The sequence below is a fragment of the Caretta caretta genome, chromosome 2 (genome assembly GCF_965140235.1).
Source record: "Caretta caretta isolate rCarCar2 chromosome 2, rCarCar1.hap1, whole genome shotgun sequence".
Classification (NCBI taxonomy): domain Eukaryota; kingdom Metazoa; phylum Chordata; order Testudines; family Cheloniidae; genus Caretta; species Caretta caretta.
In genome coordinates, this window is record NC_134207.1 from 120234054 (window position 1) to 120249288 (window position 15235).

Sequence of the window (15235 nt, forward strand, 5' to 3'; positions counted from 1 at the left end):
GTAGCTAGTGGCAGCGTAAGTGGGGATCAGTCCTTGAACTCAGAAAAAAGTATCCATTAAAATGTATGAGGAGGCAAAAATGGCAGGGGGCTTCACGTACCCTTCCTTGTGTACACACAGAACAATGCAATGGTGAAGGCACCAGTGTTGTATATTCATACTTCACTTTGAATTTGCTTCCTTTATTGGCATCTGAAACTGTCTTAAAGCTGCTTTACTATAGTTCAGTTGTAAATAATCTTAGGAATTTAGGAACCGACACATAGATCTGTTTTGGTATTGAAGGTTAAGGCTGGCTATAGTTCTCATGTAACCTAAATTACTGCATATCCTATATACTCAAACTGTACAATAATTCAAATGTAGACAAAACTTGCTTAAGAGATCAGAGTTGACTGATAACTGGCTGTGACAAATCTTATTTATCACAGGATATTTCCAGGTCAATTTAACAAAAATGGCAGCTGGTGCACAAAAGTGTTGAAGTAAATCTGGCAATATCTTTCAGGTGTTTTGCAGGTCACCTGTGTCTTAGGGCAATAGCCATTATCTGTGATTCAATCCTATCCTTGTATGAACAGGCACTATTCTAAAAAAAAACAAAAAAAAACAACCTGATTGTATACTAGGCACTAATATTTACTAGTTAGGGAGCCATGTCCCACACAGCAAGGAGCTGCACCACTCATCATTACACTGTACTCCTAAGAAGACAGGAAGATCGAGGCCATATTGCTAACTGAGCTATTACCAATTGGCTGTCTTTAGGTGTAATACAATCCAGCAAGTTTATGAGACTGACATTATGCATTGTGACTTCCCTCCCCCCCCCCCATACATGGTAAGGTACAGCATGAAGGAAAGAGAAAAGATACAACTGAGACAATTCCTGCAACTTCCCCGCCCCCATCTCTCTCTAGTGTTGTGCCTGAACATTACTTAAAATACAACTCAGGAGTGCAGTTTATAGGCTTTTCCTCCCAGATAGTCTTCAGTCGCTGTGCCCAGGAGGTCAGCATCTCCTTTCTTTTCTCTTCTGTCACGTACTTGGGAGCAAAGCAGATCTGAGGAGCAAGGACTTTGAAACCACAGAAGTGCATTATACCATGCTAGATTCAAAGGACAAGAGACACATGTCAGAAAATGGTTCAACTCCATTTTTGCTACAGTTAAAGAATTCAGATTTTAAAATATTTCTCCTACCCCATGTGGGGCATGTTTTCTTTGATAAAACAGCATTGCTTTAAACTATCCATGTGGAAGGACAAAAGGATGCGGGAATGTACCTTTGCAACCACACTTGTGGACAAGTGTTGAAGGCTAGCCTATGATGCTTCTGAGTTTGATTAGTGTACGTTGTTCCCCAGTTCCTGGAACAGTTTTGAAATGCTATTGAAGCTATATAACTAACTTACCCTTTCAACTGTCATACACTTCCACGTTTGATGGCTGAACATTTAGGATACTATTGACTCTTCTTGGATTGTTCCTGAATGAAATTCATGTTTCATCCCTGTACTTCTACATTTGTTTTAGGCACTTCTGAATCTAGCTGAGTCATGCAATTCTGATTCACACAGTTCTGAATGAGTTTTAATGCCCTCTGAGTGAGCTAAATTCACTAACCTTCCTCTTTTCCGAACTTCAGGATATATTTACGATTAGCACCTTTCCATTAGTTGCCTTTTAAATGATGCAGCCAAATGGGCTTAGTAATGTTAATGAGTCTGCCTAGCTAGAAACTGCAGAAGAGTTTGTTAGAAGATGGAAGTGTTTCTGGAAGATCTAGGACAAGTGATTCAACTAGTTTATGTCAGCAGGTAGATGTCACAGCACACCATGCCAGCCACACAAAGATTTCCCAACAAGCTGGCTCTTCCCTAGTCATGCTATTATATGCAAATCTCTTCTTTAATTTTTTTTGCCCTAATAGCGGCAGAGAAACTGGAAAACATGAAACCTACGTCTCAAATCAGAAGGAAAATAAAGACCTAACATTGCTCTTTCAAAATCGGATGGATTTTTTTAAAAGGAATCATGATTTCTGTGGGGCCTGTCTCCTGACTTTGAATGCTTGGAGTTGGCAGTACTATGAAGGTGCACAGTTATTGAGCAAATATTCATATATTGTACCTGGATGGGCCACAGGAGATAGCGAATGTCACCACTGACCCCTCCTTTTGAAAACATTTCTTCATCTCCTCCAGTGGTAAATGAAAGTAGGGCTAGTTTATTCTGGAATGAAGAAAATAAGACTTAGGCACATTAGTTTAAGAACAAGTGACCCGGTAGCCAAAAAGGACACTTCAGAAACACTAGATTAACTTGGCAGAACAGAGATGGCTGAGGAAGCTGACCCCCTTTTCTGTCCTCCTCATTCCCTGGCCTTTTCACACAGTACCACTTACTGCATCTCTGGTACACAGCTTGTTGATATATGGAGTAGTAAAGTGTGTGAAAATAGCTCTGTGGGAAAACATACATAAAAATGCATGTTACTTGGGCCCTTACCTTTTGCCATCTGTAAAATGGGGAAGATGCTTGCCCTTCCTTGTAAAGTGCTTTGAGATCTATGGTTGGAAAAATTGAGTGCTAAGTGTGTTTATGCTCCTCCCTCTCCCCCAGATGGAAACTGCATCCTGTATACATAGTAGTCTTCATTTAAAGCTTCTCAGTTGCCTGAGAATAGATTAGTTGGGTATTTGTTATGTTCTTTAGGTGTATTCCTTGCACTAAGTATTTTACCAGAACCATGTTTCCTCAGATTCTATAACCATGGGATCTGACACAGACTTGTACCCCAGCATCTAACTCTTATTTATGGCTGCCAAGGGAACCTTCCAAATGTGAACTGAACACAATGGATGCAGCAGCCTCGTTGTCCCAAATTTGCAAACAGGCCAAAATGACAGCTTTTAAAGGGTCTGAATCACCTGTGTTTGTCTCGTTGGACTATTTCTGAAATCTAATAATGAAAACTTAAATGTTGGCATTGTTAAAATGATCAGCAAATTAAATAGTCAAGTAATCTACATATCCATCATTGTGGGATATTGGACTTGAGAAATAAGCATCTTCAAATCTTCAGCTAATGACTAGCTCTGCTATTCACAATGCCAAGAACAGCTCAAAAGTTATGAATTGGTGTCTGGACATGCCAATCTTGCTTGATTTATAGGGTAGAAAGTTGAAAAGGGCAAAAGTGAATAGCTAAGACAGGAGGTCACGAAAATCCACACACACGAACCACAAATAATACTGAGCACTCCATTTATAATACTCCAAATGAGATTTTATAGCCTGAGCCCAACCTCTGGCATTAATCATGGAGCAGAAATCTTTCTACCCAATTCACCGCTATTTGTTATAGATTATCTCAGTCTTCATGTCATAGTAAGGTGGCACAGTTTGAACAATTTAGAGCTATGGACCAACTTAAACTGGTCACAAATTCGGATGACCTTGACAGAGTGGGATCTGTTTGCATCAAATTATGAACTCGTTTTTTATTAGGTGTTGAACACATGTCTAAGTTGAACGCAGAGGGGAGCCTATTGTCCTGCATTCCAGACACCTTTCCCAGGTAGGGAAGCTTACTGAATCCTCAAAGGACCAGCAAGACTACAATTTACGGCCACCTACTTTGTCACTCAACAACTTGCCTACTCCTACAGAGCAATGAGCTCTCTATGCAGGTGGGGCAAGTATGACTCGAGGAAGGTTTGGAGCACCCCACTGGAGCATATAATAGAGAGACAGAAGTCTATTTGGCGTCGGATACTGATCTGGAATGGGGGGGGGTGGGGGGAAGGGGGGAAGATGACCATCACCACATAGGAGGCTTTGTTGCAGGGCAGAGGGCAGGAAGGACTCTGCCCAGCCTGAACAGTGAGGTACTTTGGACTCACAGAAGGGCTGAGATCAGAAGCGGGGAGGCTGTGTCTCAGGACTTGTTTCCTTTTCAAAGATCAGTAACTCTCTAATGTTTTTAAGAGAAAAGTGATTGTGGTTAAGAAATTCCTTTGCTCAGCCTGTGCTTCTTGCTTGCCTGCCACATGGTTCCTAGAAAGGTTAAACTAGAAGCCCAGAGTGCTCACAGCCCAGGGGAGGCTCTGGTGAAGCATTTGTAAACTGACTGGAGGGATTGGGATGGCAGCATCCTATATTCCAAGGAAGGGCATCAGACAAGAAGTCTGAGCCTGGGAGTGTGTCCTTGGGACCTAGAGCTAGAAACAGTGACTAGTTATGACCTAGACCCAGCTGGTTTGGACCGGGTGGGACCCAGAAATGATCCACTTACTACAGACTGACCATGCAATCTGGCTCCATGTCCCACTGTACTTGTCTTCTTGAAATGCTAGATCCTTGTTCATTTCCTCACCCCTCCTTCCTTCAGCTATGTGTGCGCATTACTGGATTAAAAAAAAAAAAACACCCTAAAAAGTATTTTCTACCATGAAAAACTGTTTTTTTTTTTAGGTTTGCAATGGGTATAGGGTTTTTTCTTGCCTGTAACTAATTATCGTACTCCCTATTCTTTTGTATTTCTTACTCTCTTGCCCATTAAATAATTTATTTTCATAGAATAGCAGGGAAAGGTAAAAGAAAAGACACATGCATTAGGGCTGACAAGCGGTAGTGCTTCCCCTCTGTGCTTAATACGCAACAGCTGATTAAAATGAATAGTCTGTCACCAGTAACTACGTCAAGCATTTCTTCCTGTTACACCAGAACTTTCTAATGCGCTAAAATACATCTATTTTAAAAGGCAGAGACTGCTATAGCTGCTTATTGTATCTTCCAGATAGCTTACTAAGCATAGAGGGCTCCTGCAGGATCTGCGCTGGCTGCCTATTGGTCTCTAGGTGGAGATTAAGATGTTAGTTATGACCAATAAAGCACCAGGGTTTTATGAATGGGCTGGGGGCAGCCTACCTAAGGCACTGCCTCTTTCTCTATGCCATACTGCCACAACTGTGCTTAGCAGGAGGGCTCAAGTTGGATCCTATGGTTGTAAAAGAGAGGGGCAGCTCACAAGGCATTCTCCACAAGATCAAGTCTCTGGAACTTGCTCCCCCCATCCTCCTTGCTCTGATATTGGCAGCGTTTGATGATCATTCAAGCATGCTGCAAAAGACACGTTTGTGTTTTTGGAGAAGGCAAAGGTGTGCTTCCTAGACGATGGAGCGGTGGAAAGGAGTTTTCGTCGGTGGCAGGCTGGCTAAATTCTTGCTGGAGTGATTATGTAATGCTGCTGAAATTTTGAATTGCTTCTTAATGTGTGTGTACTTAAAGCCTAGTACAGGAGGATTTTTAGTTATTTTAAATAAATTGCATGCCCAAGAATGTACTACACACCCCAGAAAACAAATACATCTTCCCTCCCCTGCAGATTTTGCAATCCACTTTCAGAAAAACCTAACGTGAGGGTCCCAGCCAAGCCAGGAAGAGGAGAAGGGTGATAATAGCATATGGCTGAGGCTTGCACGCATCTTGATAGTCCTATTTGCATCATCTTTCCCCCATGCACACTTGTCCTAGGCAAGATGGAAGGAGGATATTCGGTGAGTAGAGAGTCTGACCATCTATATGAAATGGTGCAAAGCCTTTCGCTATACAGACACCCCTTTCTATTCCCAAACCACTACCAGCCTTCCACTCTTACCCAAAATTAAACAACACCCCCTTCCCTACGCAGAGTTTTTATTCTGAAAAGGCAGAAGTGCCTGAGACTCCATGATGTTGGCACTTGTATACTAGAGGGCAGTATAAAACTCTAAGGTACAGAGAAGAAATAAGTTTTTAGGAAGGATTTTGAATGATCACTGAGTGCCACTAAAAAGCCTAAATCTCATTTATCCACTTAGATTAAAAATAAAATTACAGCATAGGAACAGACAAGAATTATACAAAAAAAATATTGTTTAGCCTAATGTAACAGTCCAGGGAACATACCTTGAGTAAGCCATCATCATAACACTGTGGGAAATTGTGAGCAAATCCTTGGACCAAGACTCTGTCTATCCAGCCCTTCATGATGGCAGGCATGCTGAACCAATACAAGGGAAACTGAAAAGCAAAGCAAAGGCTCCTGTTAATAGTGAGATGTAATTGGCAGAGGTACACCATTTCCTTTGGCCTTGTTTCTATGCTAAGAACATCTTATCACCTTAATCAGTCAAGCCATTCACAGATCAAGCACTGTAAATAAAGCGTATCATTCAGAGAATGGAGGAACTATATTTGCTTATGGTTGTGGGGTTTTTTTTTGTAATATTCTTTTGAAAAATGCCATGAGATCTCCAAATGTCCATGAGTTTTCAGAATCTCTTACACCTCAACCAAAAGATGAGCCTTCTGACAGACACTGGATTCATGGGGCAGAGGGACTGTCAATTTTCTGTAGCACCTGTTTTTTTTCATTTCTGCTATTGACTAAACCAGAGGTGAGCAAACTTTGGCCGCGGGACCATCCTGCCTGGCCCTTGAGCTCCCAGCCAGAGAGGCTAGCCCCTGGCCCCTCCCCTGCTGTCCCCCCTCCCCTGTAGTTACGCGGGCAGTGCGGCTTGCGCCCACCCACCTCCCAGCCTTTCCAATAAGCCAGTTCTGCTCCTCTGAGTGGCATGGTTAGGGGGTGGGGGAGAGGGCTGGATAAGGGGCAGTGGGTCCCTGGGGGGCAGTCAGGGGACAGGGGGTGGTTGGATGGGGTGGAGTGGTCAGGGGACAAGAAACAGGGTGGATTGGATGGGCATGGGAGTCCCGGGGGGCCTGTCAGGGGGTGAGGGTGTGGCTAGGGATTGGGGCAGTCAGGGGACAGGGAGCAGGGGGGTTGGATAGGGGGTGGAGTCCCGGGAGGGATAGTCAGGGGCGGGTGGTCCCAGGAGGGGCAGTCAGGGGACAGGGAGCAGGGGGGGTAGAAGGGGCGGAGGTTCTGGGGGGAGGTCCTGGGGAGAGGCAGTTAGGGGCTGTGGGGTCCCAGGAGGGGGCAGTCAGGGGACAAGCAGTGGGGGAGAAGTTGGATGGGTCAGTGGTTCTGAGGGGGGCAGTCAAGGGGAGGGAAGTGGGAGGGGGCAGAGACCAGGCTGTTTGGGGAGGCACAGCCTTCCCTACCCGGCCCTCCATACAGTTTCACAACCCTAATGTGGCCCTTGAGCCAAAACGTTTGCCCACCCCTGGGCTAGACCTTGTAAGATCACAGCCCAAGCCTTATCTGCATTATCAGCATGAGCAGTGCATTGAAAGTAAATGACAGTGGGAATTAGGTGTCTAAACTTTCCAGCTTTTTATAGTTTCTTTATTACTGTATTTGTTTTAACGCCATATTAAGACCATAAGATTATTAATAAGAAAAATCATGACCTGAAAAATCACTAAATCAGCAGCTTGAACCTTCCTCTGTTCCTCAATCAAATCACTAGCCAAGCATCTTCTCTTGTAAGCTTCCCATGATTCCACTCCATAATCAAAGTGTTCTGAGTTGTGCAGACAGCCTGTGGAAAAAACATGGACATTGTTTATCCCACTTCTAGCATTAAATCCACATAAGATAATTCAATACAAGTCACAATCTGCTGTCCTAGATTGGAATATTTCATCCCATTGATTTATCACGAGCCGCACCATATTGTAAGGAGTGATAGATGAACTGCTGATTTTTTTTTTTTTTTTTTTTTTAAAGTGGAGGTGAATCTAGTACTTACAAAAGTATCAGTACTCGTTTACATTAAGGCCCCTCTGTCCCCCTTTATGCTACCAGAGTGGTGTAAAAGGGCCTTAATGTAAATGAAAATCAGGCCATCAGAGTTTAGGGCCTGATCCTGAGCATCTGCTAAGGAGCTTCATCTCTTCCTGAAGTCCATGCGACCAGAGTGGGTGAGGACTTTCAAAGACCTGACGCGGAGCATGGGTTTGAATCAGACAGTCTGCAACCTTCCTTGCCCACTTCTGCCAGTGCTCTTGTAACATCAGTCTTTCGGTTCTACGTTTTCCTTTAACAGACACTGACAACTCTGCCAAATTGTGTAATGGCTTTGCGCTTTCACTTCCTAAATTAGGACAGCATCAGGATTAAAAACCTACCTCTTGGTGAATGGCTTTCTTAACTATGATAAACACTTGGAAACCAGTTTTAAATTTAATATGATCTCCACTGGGTTTCTCTCAAGTTTTTACTAAACTAATAAATGGACAATGGCATTACCATATTCCATCAATGTGAATCATACTTAATAGCTGACACAAACCCCAAACATACACGAATGAACACTTGGGAATTATTTGCAGAAAGCATCTGTAACCAGACTGCTCCTTGGGAGGAGGTGTTTTGTAATGATGCCTCTTTAAGAAGACACAAAGACTTGTAAGTTATAATACACAAACATTTGGGCCCAAAGGCACAGGGCTATTAAAAAACCTCCAGTCTTACTCGTAAGGGCCAAATCCTGCTACTGTTGTAGTCAATGGCAAAACTGTCAAACTCAAGGGTGTAGGATGGATTCCTAAAGTGATATCCTCTAGTACTGTGGTTTTCAACCAGTGGTCCTTGAACCCTTGGAGGCTCTGCAGACTATGGGCAGGTCTACACTACCGATTACGTTGATCTAACTTATCTTGCTAAGGGGTGTGAAAAAGCTCCTCCCCCTCCCCCCCCCCCGCAAGTGACGCAAGTTTCACGCTGTCCACACCAGCACTAAGTCGGCAGGGGCCACTCTCTCACCAACATAGTTTCTGCTTCTCGTCCAGGTGGAGTAATTATGCTGACGGGAGAGCTGTCTCCCGTCGGCATAGCGTGTTTTCACCAGATGTGCTACAGCGACGTAGCTGCATCAGTGCAGCTGCTCTGATGTAGCACTGTAGTGTAGACTTGCCCTATGTCTAAGGGATCTGCAAAAGGTAACTATGAAAATAAAGTTTCAGAGCCAAGAAAAGGCATTCTGTTTTTATGATCAATCAAAAGCATGCGAATACCCCCATCTACAGGTCAAAACCTGGAAGTGTTGTTGTTACCACAGGTTTCAGAGTAGCAGCCGTGTTAGTCTGTATTCACAAAAAGGACTTGTGGCACCTTAGAGATTAACAAATTTATTTGGGCATAAGCTTTCGTGAGCTACAGCTCACTTCATCAGATGCATTAGTGGAAAATACAGTGGGGAGATTTATATACATAGAGAACATGAAACAATGGGTGTTACCATACACACTGTAACCAGAGTGATCACTTAAGGTGACCTATTACCAGCAGGAGAGCGGGGGTGGGGGTGGGACACCTTTTGTAGTGATAATCAAGGTGGGCCATTTCCAGCAGTTGACAAGAACGTCTGAGGAACAGTGGAGGGTGGGGGGTGGGGGATAAACATGGGGAAATAGTTTTACTTTGTGTAATGACCCATCCACTCCCAGTCTCTATTCAAGCCTAAGTTAATTGTATCCAGTTTGCAAATTAATTCCAATTCAGCAGTCTCTCGTTGGAGTCTGTTTTTGAAGTTTTTTTGTTGAAGTATTGTCACTTTTAGGTCTGTAATTGTGAGTGACCAGAGAGATTGAAGTGTTCTCCAACTGGTTTTTGAATGTTATAATTCTTGACGTCTGATTTGTGTCTATTTATTCTTTTACGTAGAGACTGTCCAGTTTGGCCAATGTACATGGCAGAGGGGAATGCTGGCACATGATGGCATATATCATATTGGTAGATGTGCAGTGAACGAGCCTCTGATATTGTGGCTGATGTGATTAGGCCCTATGATGGTGTCCCCTGAATAGATATGTCTAACACCCTTTCTCACTCTGTATCAAATGCCAGGCCAAGCACGTGCAACATTTATAGTTGAATTCCGTTCAGCCAGTTTTCAGTCTAAGACTTCTATATAGCTCAGTGGTTTGAGCATTGGCCTGCTATACCCAGGGTTGTGAGTTCAATCCTTGAGGGGGCCATTTAGGGATCAGGGGCAAAAATTGGGGACTGGTCCTGCTTTGAGCAGTGGCTTGGACTAGATGACCTCCTGAGGTCCCTTCCAACTCTGATATTCTATGATTCTATAGTAGGGGTCCATGGACCACATGTTGAATTTCCAAAGGGGTCCACACCTTTCTTTTTGACATTTTTTAAGGGTCTGCAAATGGAAAATGATTGAAAACTACTGCTCTAGTAAATGCCCACAGGAAGAAAAAGTTCAGTCTTACTAATTAGCTATGGCTTTACACCAAAAGTCTCCCTGTTTTTTCTCTATAGAGCACCTGACCCTTACATCAAACAATGCAGCTCTGGTGTGTCAAACTGGTAAAACTGTGTTTACAATCCCAAAGAGAGAGATTTTAAAAATGTACTTCAACTAGTCTCACCAATGATATCATTTCTTGTTGCTCGTGGCTCAAATTGCATTGCGTACAGATCTGATGTGGTGATGTTGCAGCCCTGTTTGCTCAATTCTTCTACTGCAAGATTCTTTAAGGATCCATTTAGAGATTTGGGCTCTTGATGTGCATAAATTATTAGTACTTTTCTCCCTGGAGTTAAAAAGAAAAGAAAATCTCCAGATACCGTGGTGATGGATACATCTAAAAATAGTATGCAGAGACAGGGCCTCGTTCTCCATTGTTCAGCACCTTGTTTACTTTCGGACAAGTGCAAAGTGAGGAAAACACTACTCGGTCATAATGGTAGCATTTTATATCCACCTACCACTGGTAAGAGACTATGTGAAGTGCTGGGCAATGGTGAATCTGGCCCACTGAGTTAATCTTTGCTGAAGTGAGCTTCCCTAACTGGAACTCAGTGGACTGAGGGGAAAGAAAAAACCAAAAGTGCCTGGAGTTACAAGTTAAAATCTTCTGCTTATTTTATGCATGGCCCCACTGTCTCCTGGCAGTATACTCAAGGAACTAAACAAATAGTTAACATCCATAATACAATATAATTTTTTAATAGAACCATAGCAGTATTTTTGATTCACTGAGCACAAAGAGGGGGTGGGTGATGTTCCTACATACATGAAGACAGTGGTTTATTTATAAAAACTGCAGTGAGAGAAACTTTCACACACGGCTTAAAACGGAGGTGAGGTAGACCTGCAGGGAGGAAAAGCTGCATCTTTGAAGAGCCAACACAGAAAAAGGCTTGGTTATCTGATTAACTAAATTTTGGTGGTAGAAGCAAGGGATGGATATGCCAGGTCTCCATCAGCCTGATAATTAAGTTGGCAGTTTCAAATATAGCCAGGAGTATCTCAGTTAAGGGCTTGAACAACCACTTTTCTGCTTTATCATCAGTCAATATAAAGAATACTGTAAAGAGCAGATGTTGATCTATTAACCAAGTGTGTTGCTGATTCTAGCATCACATAAAAGTAACAAAGCATCCCTGCCAAGAGGTCATTACAATCCTCAAGCATTGTGTTCATATGGTTGATGTAATAAGAATATAAATCCATTTGAAACAACTATGATCTCACTCAGTAACTTATTCAAGAAAGTAAGGAAGGACAGTCACACATTTGCTGCTTAAGAGCCTGTTCCTGCAAACACTACATGCTGAATAGTCTGCAAAGTGCTGAGTAGCATCAATTCCCATCAAGCTGAAGGCACTCAGCACTGTAGGTTTGGGGTAAAATTTGCAAAAGCACCTAAGTGCACTGGGATTTAAGAAAGTAAGTGACTTAGGTGCTTTTGCAAATTTTACCTCACAGCCCCGTCCAAGCACTGATGGAGCTAGGACATTTCTGATTCCAGTGTGCACAGCTCTGAAATGAGTAACATTCTATCGCTACCAAAGGAAAATGATCTCTTCTTACCTGCCATTTTTTAATAGTCTTCCTCTCTAGAAAATCCACTATTGCCTATAACAGACTCCCAAAAGAGAGATGTGCTCATTGGAGAAACACCATAACAGTGAAAAGGACACGCTTTCCCTTTCAGTACAACCTGGCGGAAAGCGCACACTGAGTCTGAAACAGAAGGAGACAGGTTGCGAAAGAATAATTAAAGAAACAAGAGGTGGTGTCGCTATACAGATTGCATTATAACTACAAGGAGCATATGATGGTGTACTGTGGTATGAAGGTTTTATCAATGTAAATTTTGGATGGCTGCTTTAGTCACTAGTGGTGAAGTGACACATAAGTTATGTACATCATCTCACACAAGTATAGACACATATTGGGCCAGAATCATTGGTATGCTCTGGCTACTTTACACTGCTCCAGCAAAACATCTGTAAACTCACCTTAACTATCTGGTTAAACTGGATTTACAGCTGCTTTCATCAATGTCTACAGCAAATTTTACTAATTTGGAAGGTGCTAATTCCTCTCATAGCTTCTCAAAAACACACTTCAAAATCATCTCTATCCACAACTCTCCATGCCTCAGCATACATTATAAAGATTTATATTAAATACTCATTGAATTGTGTTTATCACAGGCAAACATTGAAACCTGCATTTCAGCCTCAAACAGCTGCCTTCAAAACACTCAAACCCAGCCTGAAGGCAGCTTAGTGCTTTTGGTTACGACTCTTTGGGTCACAGTGTGACCCCTTACTCACACTGGTGAGCATTTTCTCACACACATACTCATAGCTGTAACTGCTCACCAAGGTGTGTTAAGAGCTTCACCAAATGCCCCTTTGTGTTTGCCTCTCATTAAAATCATAGGCTAAATGCATGCTATTTATGGTGAAGGATGCCTTATATTGCAGGTAGCCTCACTGAAGTCCATGGGACTACCGGCGGAGTAAAGTACTTTTCAATAGGCGTAACAGTTAGACTGGCCCAGAGAGTCCTAATCTGTATACACTACCAGTGTCGTCATTGCCCGCAATAAAACATTTTAAATTAATCTCCATGAAAGCAGATGGGGCTCTGACATCTGCTCACTCTGCTTTTCTTCCCCATTAAAAGGTTACAATAAGAGGCATGGCATGCATATGTGTGCGAGGTTTGCCACTTAGCTAGGGTTACCAGATAGCAACTGTGGAAAAAACAGGACAGGGAGTGGGGGGTAATAGGCGCCTATATAAGAAAAAGTCCCCAAAAATGGGACTGTCCCTTTAAAAATGGGACATCTGGTCACCCTACACTTAGTATAAGTCTAATAAATCTGTTTCCTAGCACTGCCGAGTCTTTGCTGAGTTTTTCAAACCATCCTCCTGACAACTTCTATAGTTGTGGAACCTTTGCAAGTCCCCTGCTGCCTGGCTGCTTTAGCGTCTGTGTAAAGTTCAAACCCATCAACACCACTTCCAGACAACCTATTGCACTGGCATAAAGACTATGTCTTCGCTGCAAAAAAACTGTGTACTTTTACACGAAGGTGGGGTGTCAGGGTTGTCAACTTTGGTTGGATGTATTCCTGGAGATTTCATCACATAACTATCTCTAATTAAAGATTAATATTAAATTCCTGGAGGGTTAGCAACCCTAGTCTCAGTGTCAAAAATCACAAGATTTTGCAGTGAAGATGTAGGCTCTAGCTGTCTTTACAATATGCAGCACATCACAAGGAAAGCTGCATGCATCTCAGGCTTGGTCTACACATTACAGAATTAGGTCGACGTAAGGCAGCCTACGTCGATGTTGTTATGTCACTGCCTATACTACAGCCTTGCTGCTGCCCATGTAAGTGCCCCACTACCCCGCCATAATAGTGCCACCTCCAGGAGAGGCAAAGGGCTTCTGTCAGTCTAGTTAGGGCAATGCAGTGTCCATCTAGACACTATGTTATTCACATCAGCTGTTGGCTGTCATACTTGTCAATTGCATGGCTCCATGCATGGACAATGGGTAGAATAGGCCAGGGGAGGCTAAGCCTCCCCAAACAGGATGAGGTACACCTCCTTTTGGAGGAGCACCGCTGCCAAAAGGGCGCCCGCGATCTGCCCTGAGACCCTGCTCCCGCATCCCGCTCTTCCCCCATGGCTCTGCCCACGCTCCTCCTCTTCCCGCCCTCACTCTGCCACTTTCCTCCACGCCCCGCCCACCCAACGCTCGCACCTCTTCACCCCCTGAGAGGCAGAGAGGAGCTAGCGGCAGGTGGGGGGGCCTCAGAGGAGGGGATAGAGAGAGGCACGAGCCACAGGTGGAGCAGGAGCCTCGGGACAGGGTGGGGGTGGAATGCGGGTGGGTTTGTGGGGAGGAGGCCGAGCGGGGGTGGGCTTCGGGATGGAGCAGGGGGGCAGGGTCATGGTCCGGGCACGGACGGCCCCCCCTTCTAAGGAGCATCTGGCACTCAGGACCAGCCTCCCCCAATACAGGTGTCATGCGCTGCCCCTGGCTCCATGCCTGGGCCGGTGGTGGGTTCCAGCTGGAGCCTAGCTCCCCCCCATTCTAGCTCCCCACTCCCAGCTGGGCTGCTGCCCTGGCTCCCCTACAGCCAGCTGCCCACTCAGGGAAGCAAAAAGCTCTGGGGGCAGCTGGGCTCCCAGCAGGGATCTGCGCGGAGCTGAGAGCCCTGGCTTCCAGCCCCCCACATTGCCGCTCTTCAGTTGGTGGAAGCGTTCCTGGTGAGGACACACACCACCGACAGGAGGGCAGTGTGGACATCAGCCACCACAGTAACTACTGCAGCGGTTGTAAGTCGGCCTAAGGTAGGTCAGCAGCGTAGATATGCCCCCAGTGTTTTGCAGACTGGGCCCTTTTTACCTGTTGTCTGGGTCAGAAGGGAAGAATCCTGTTCCTGGATGAAAGGGAAGCTGCTGCTCTTTACAGGGTTGGAAAGGACAGTGTGAAGGGCGGGGAGAGAGAGGAATGTAACTAGCTCCACCGACAAATGAAACTCCCACCTAGTGGACACCCTCCACCTCCTCCCTCCTTTCATTGTTACAGCTGCAGAGTCAGACCAATAGGAGACTGTTGGAAGCACTCTCCCTACCTTCAAGAGTGCCAAGGACCCACATGATTGGTTCCCTAATGCTTCTGCTGATTGCTACCTTGTTTCTCTCTGCCCCCTGGTAGCTCGCCAGAGGAGGCCCTCCCCACCCTCTTGTTATGGCCTTGGGAATGCTGTTGATTCACTTTGTAGACAGCCTCCTGTACTGATGCACGATCTTCAGCAGCCGTGACACAACTTTCAAGGCAAGGATGTGAATTTCCACATTTTTGTCTGATCTCACACCCCCTGAAAGGACCCCTAGGATACTGGGAGGCCCCCCCCAACTTTTCATTAGGGCTAGATCGCATCATGCTCCCAATTCCACAGACAAAGGGGGCCTTAGGGAGAGGCTGAACTGTATGTGTGCTATTTA

The 15235-nt window shown here is 44.5% G+C and overlaps 1 protein-coding gene across 1 annotated transcript; it reads right to left on the reverse strand.

The window, feature by feature from the left end:
- Positions 1-825: 825 nt before the first annotated feature.
- NQO2 (N-ribosyldihydronicotinamide:quinone dehydrogenase 2) lies at positions 826-14710 on the reverse strand. The gene is made up of 7 exons (XM_048839747.2): positions 14634-14710; positions 11787-11939; positions 10339-10503; positions 7360-7490; positions 5956-6069; positions 2134-2235; positions 826-1109 (listed from the first exon to the last, which is right to left on the reverse strand). The coding sequence occupies exons 2-7, from the start codon at positions 11791-11793 to the stop codon at positions 936-938; spliced, it is 693 nt and encodes a 230-aa protein (XP_048695704.1). The 5' UTR covers positions 11794-11939; positions 14634-14710; the 3' UTR covers positions 826-935.
- Between the last annotated feature and the right edge of the window lie 525 nt (positions 14711-15235).

What these genes read in the sequence shown, in the direction of transcription:
- NQO2 (XM_048839747.2), bottom strand. An exon ending in AACAAGAAATGATATCATTG is followed by an intron (nt 7,491 to 10,338) that starts GTGAGACTAGTT and finishes TTTTTTCCACAG; the next exon opens with GCTGTCTGCACAACTCAGAA. An exon ending in CTGATTTAGTGATTTTTCAG is followed by an intron (nt 6,070 to 7,359) that starts GTCATGATTTTT and finishes TTTGCTTTTCAG; the next exon opens with TTTCCCTTGTATTGGTTCAG.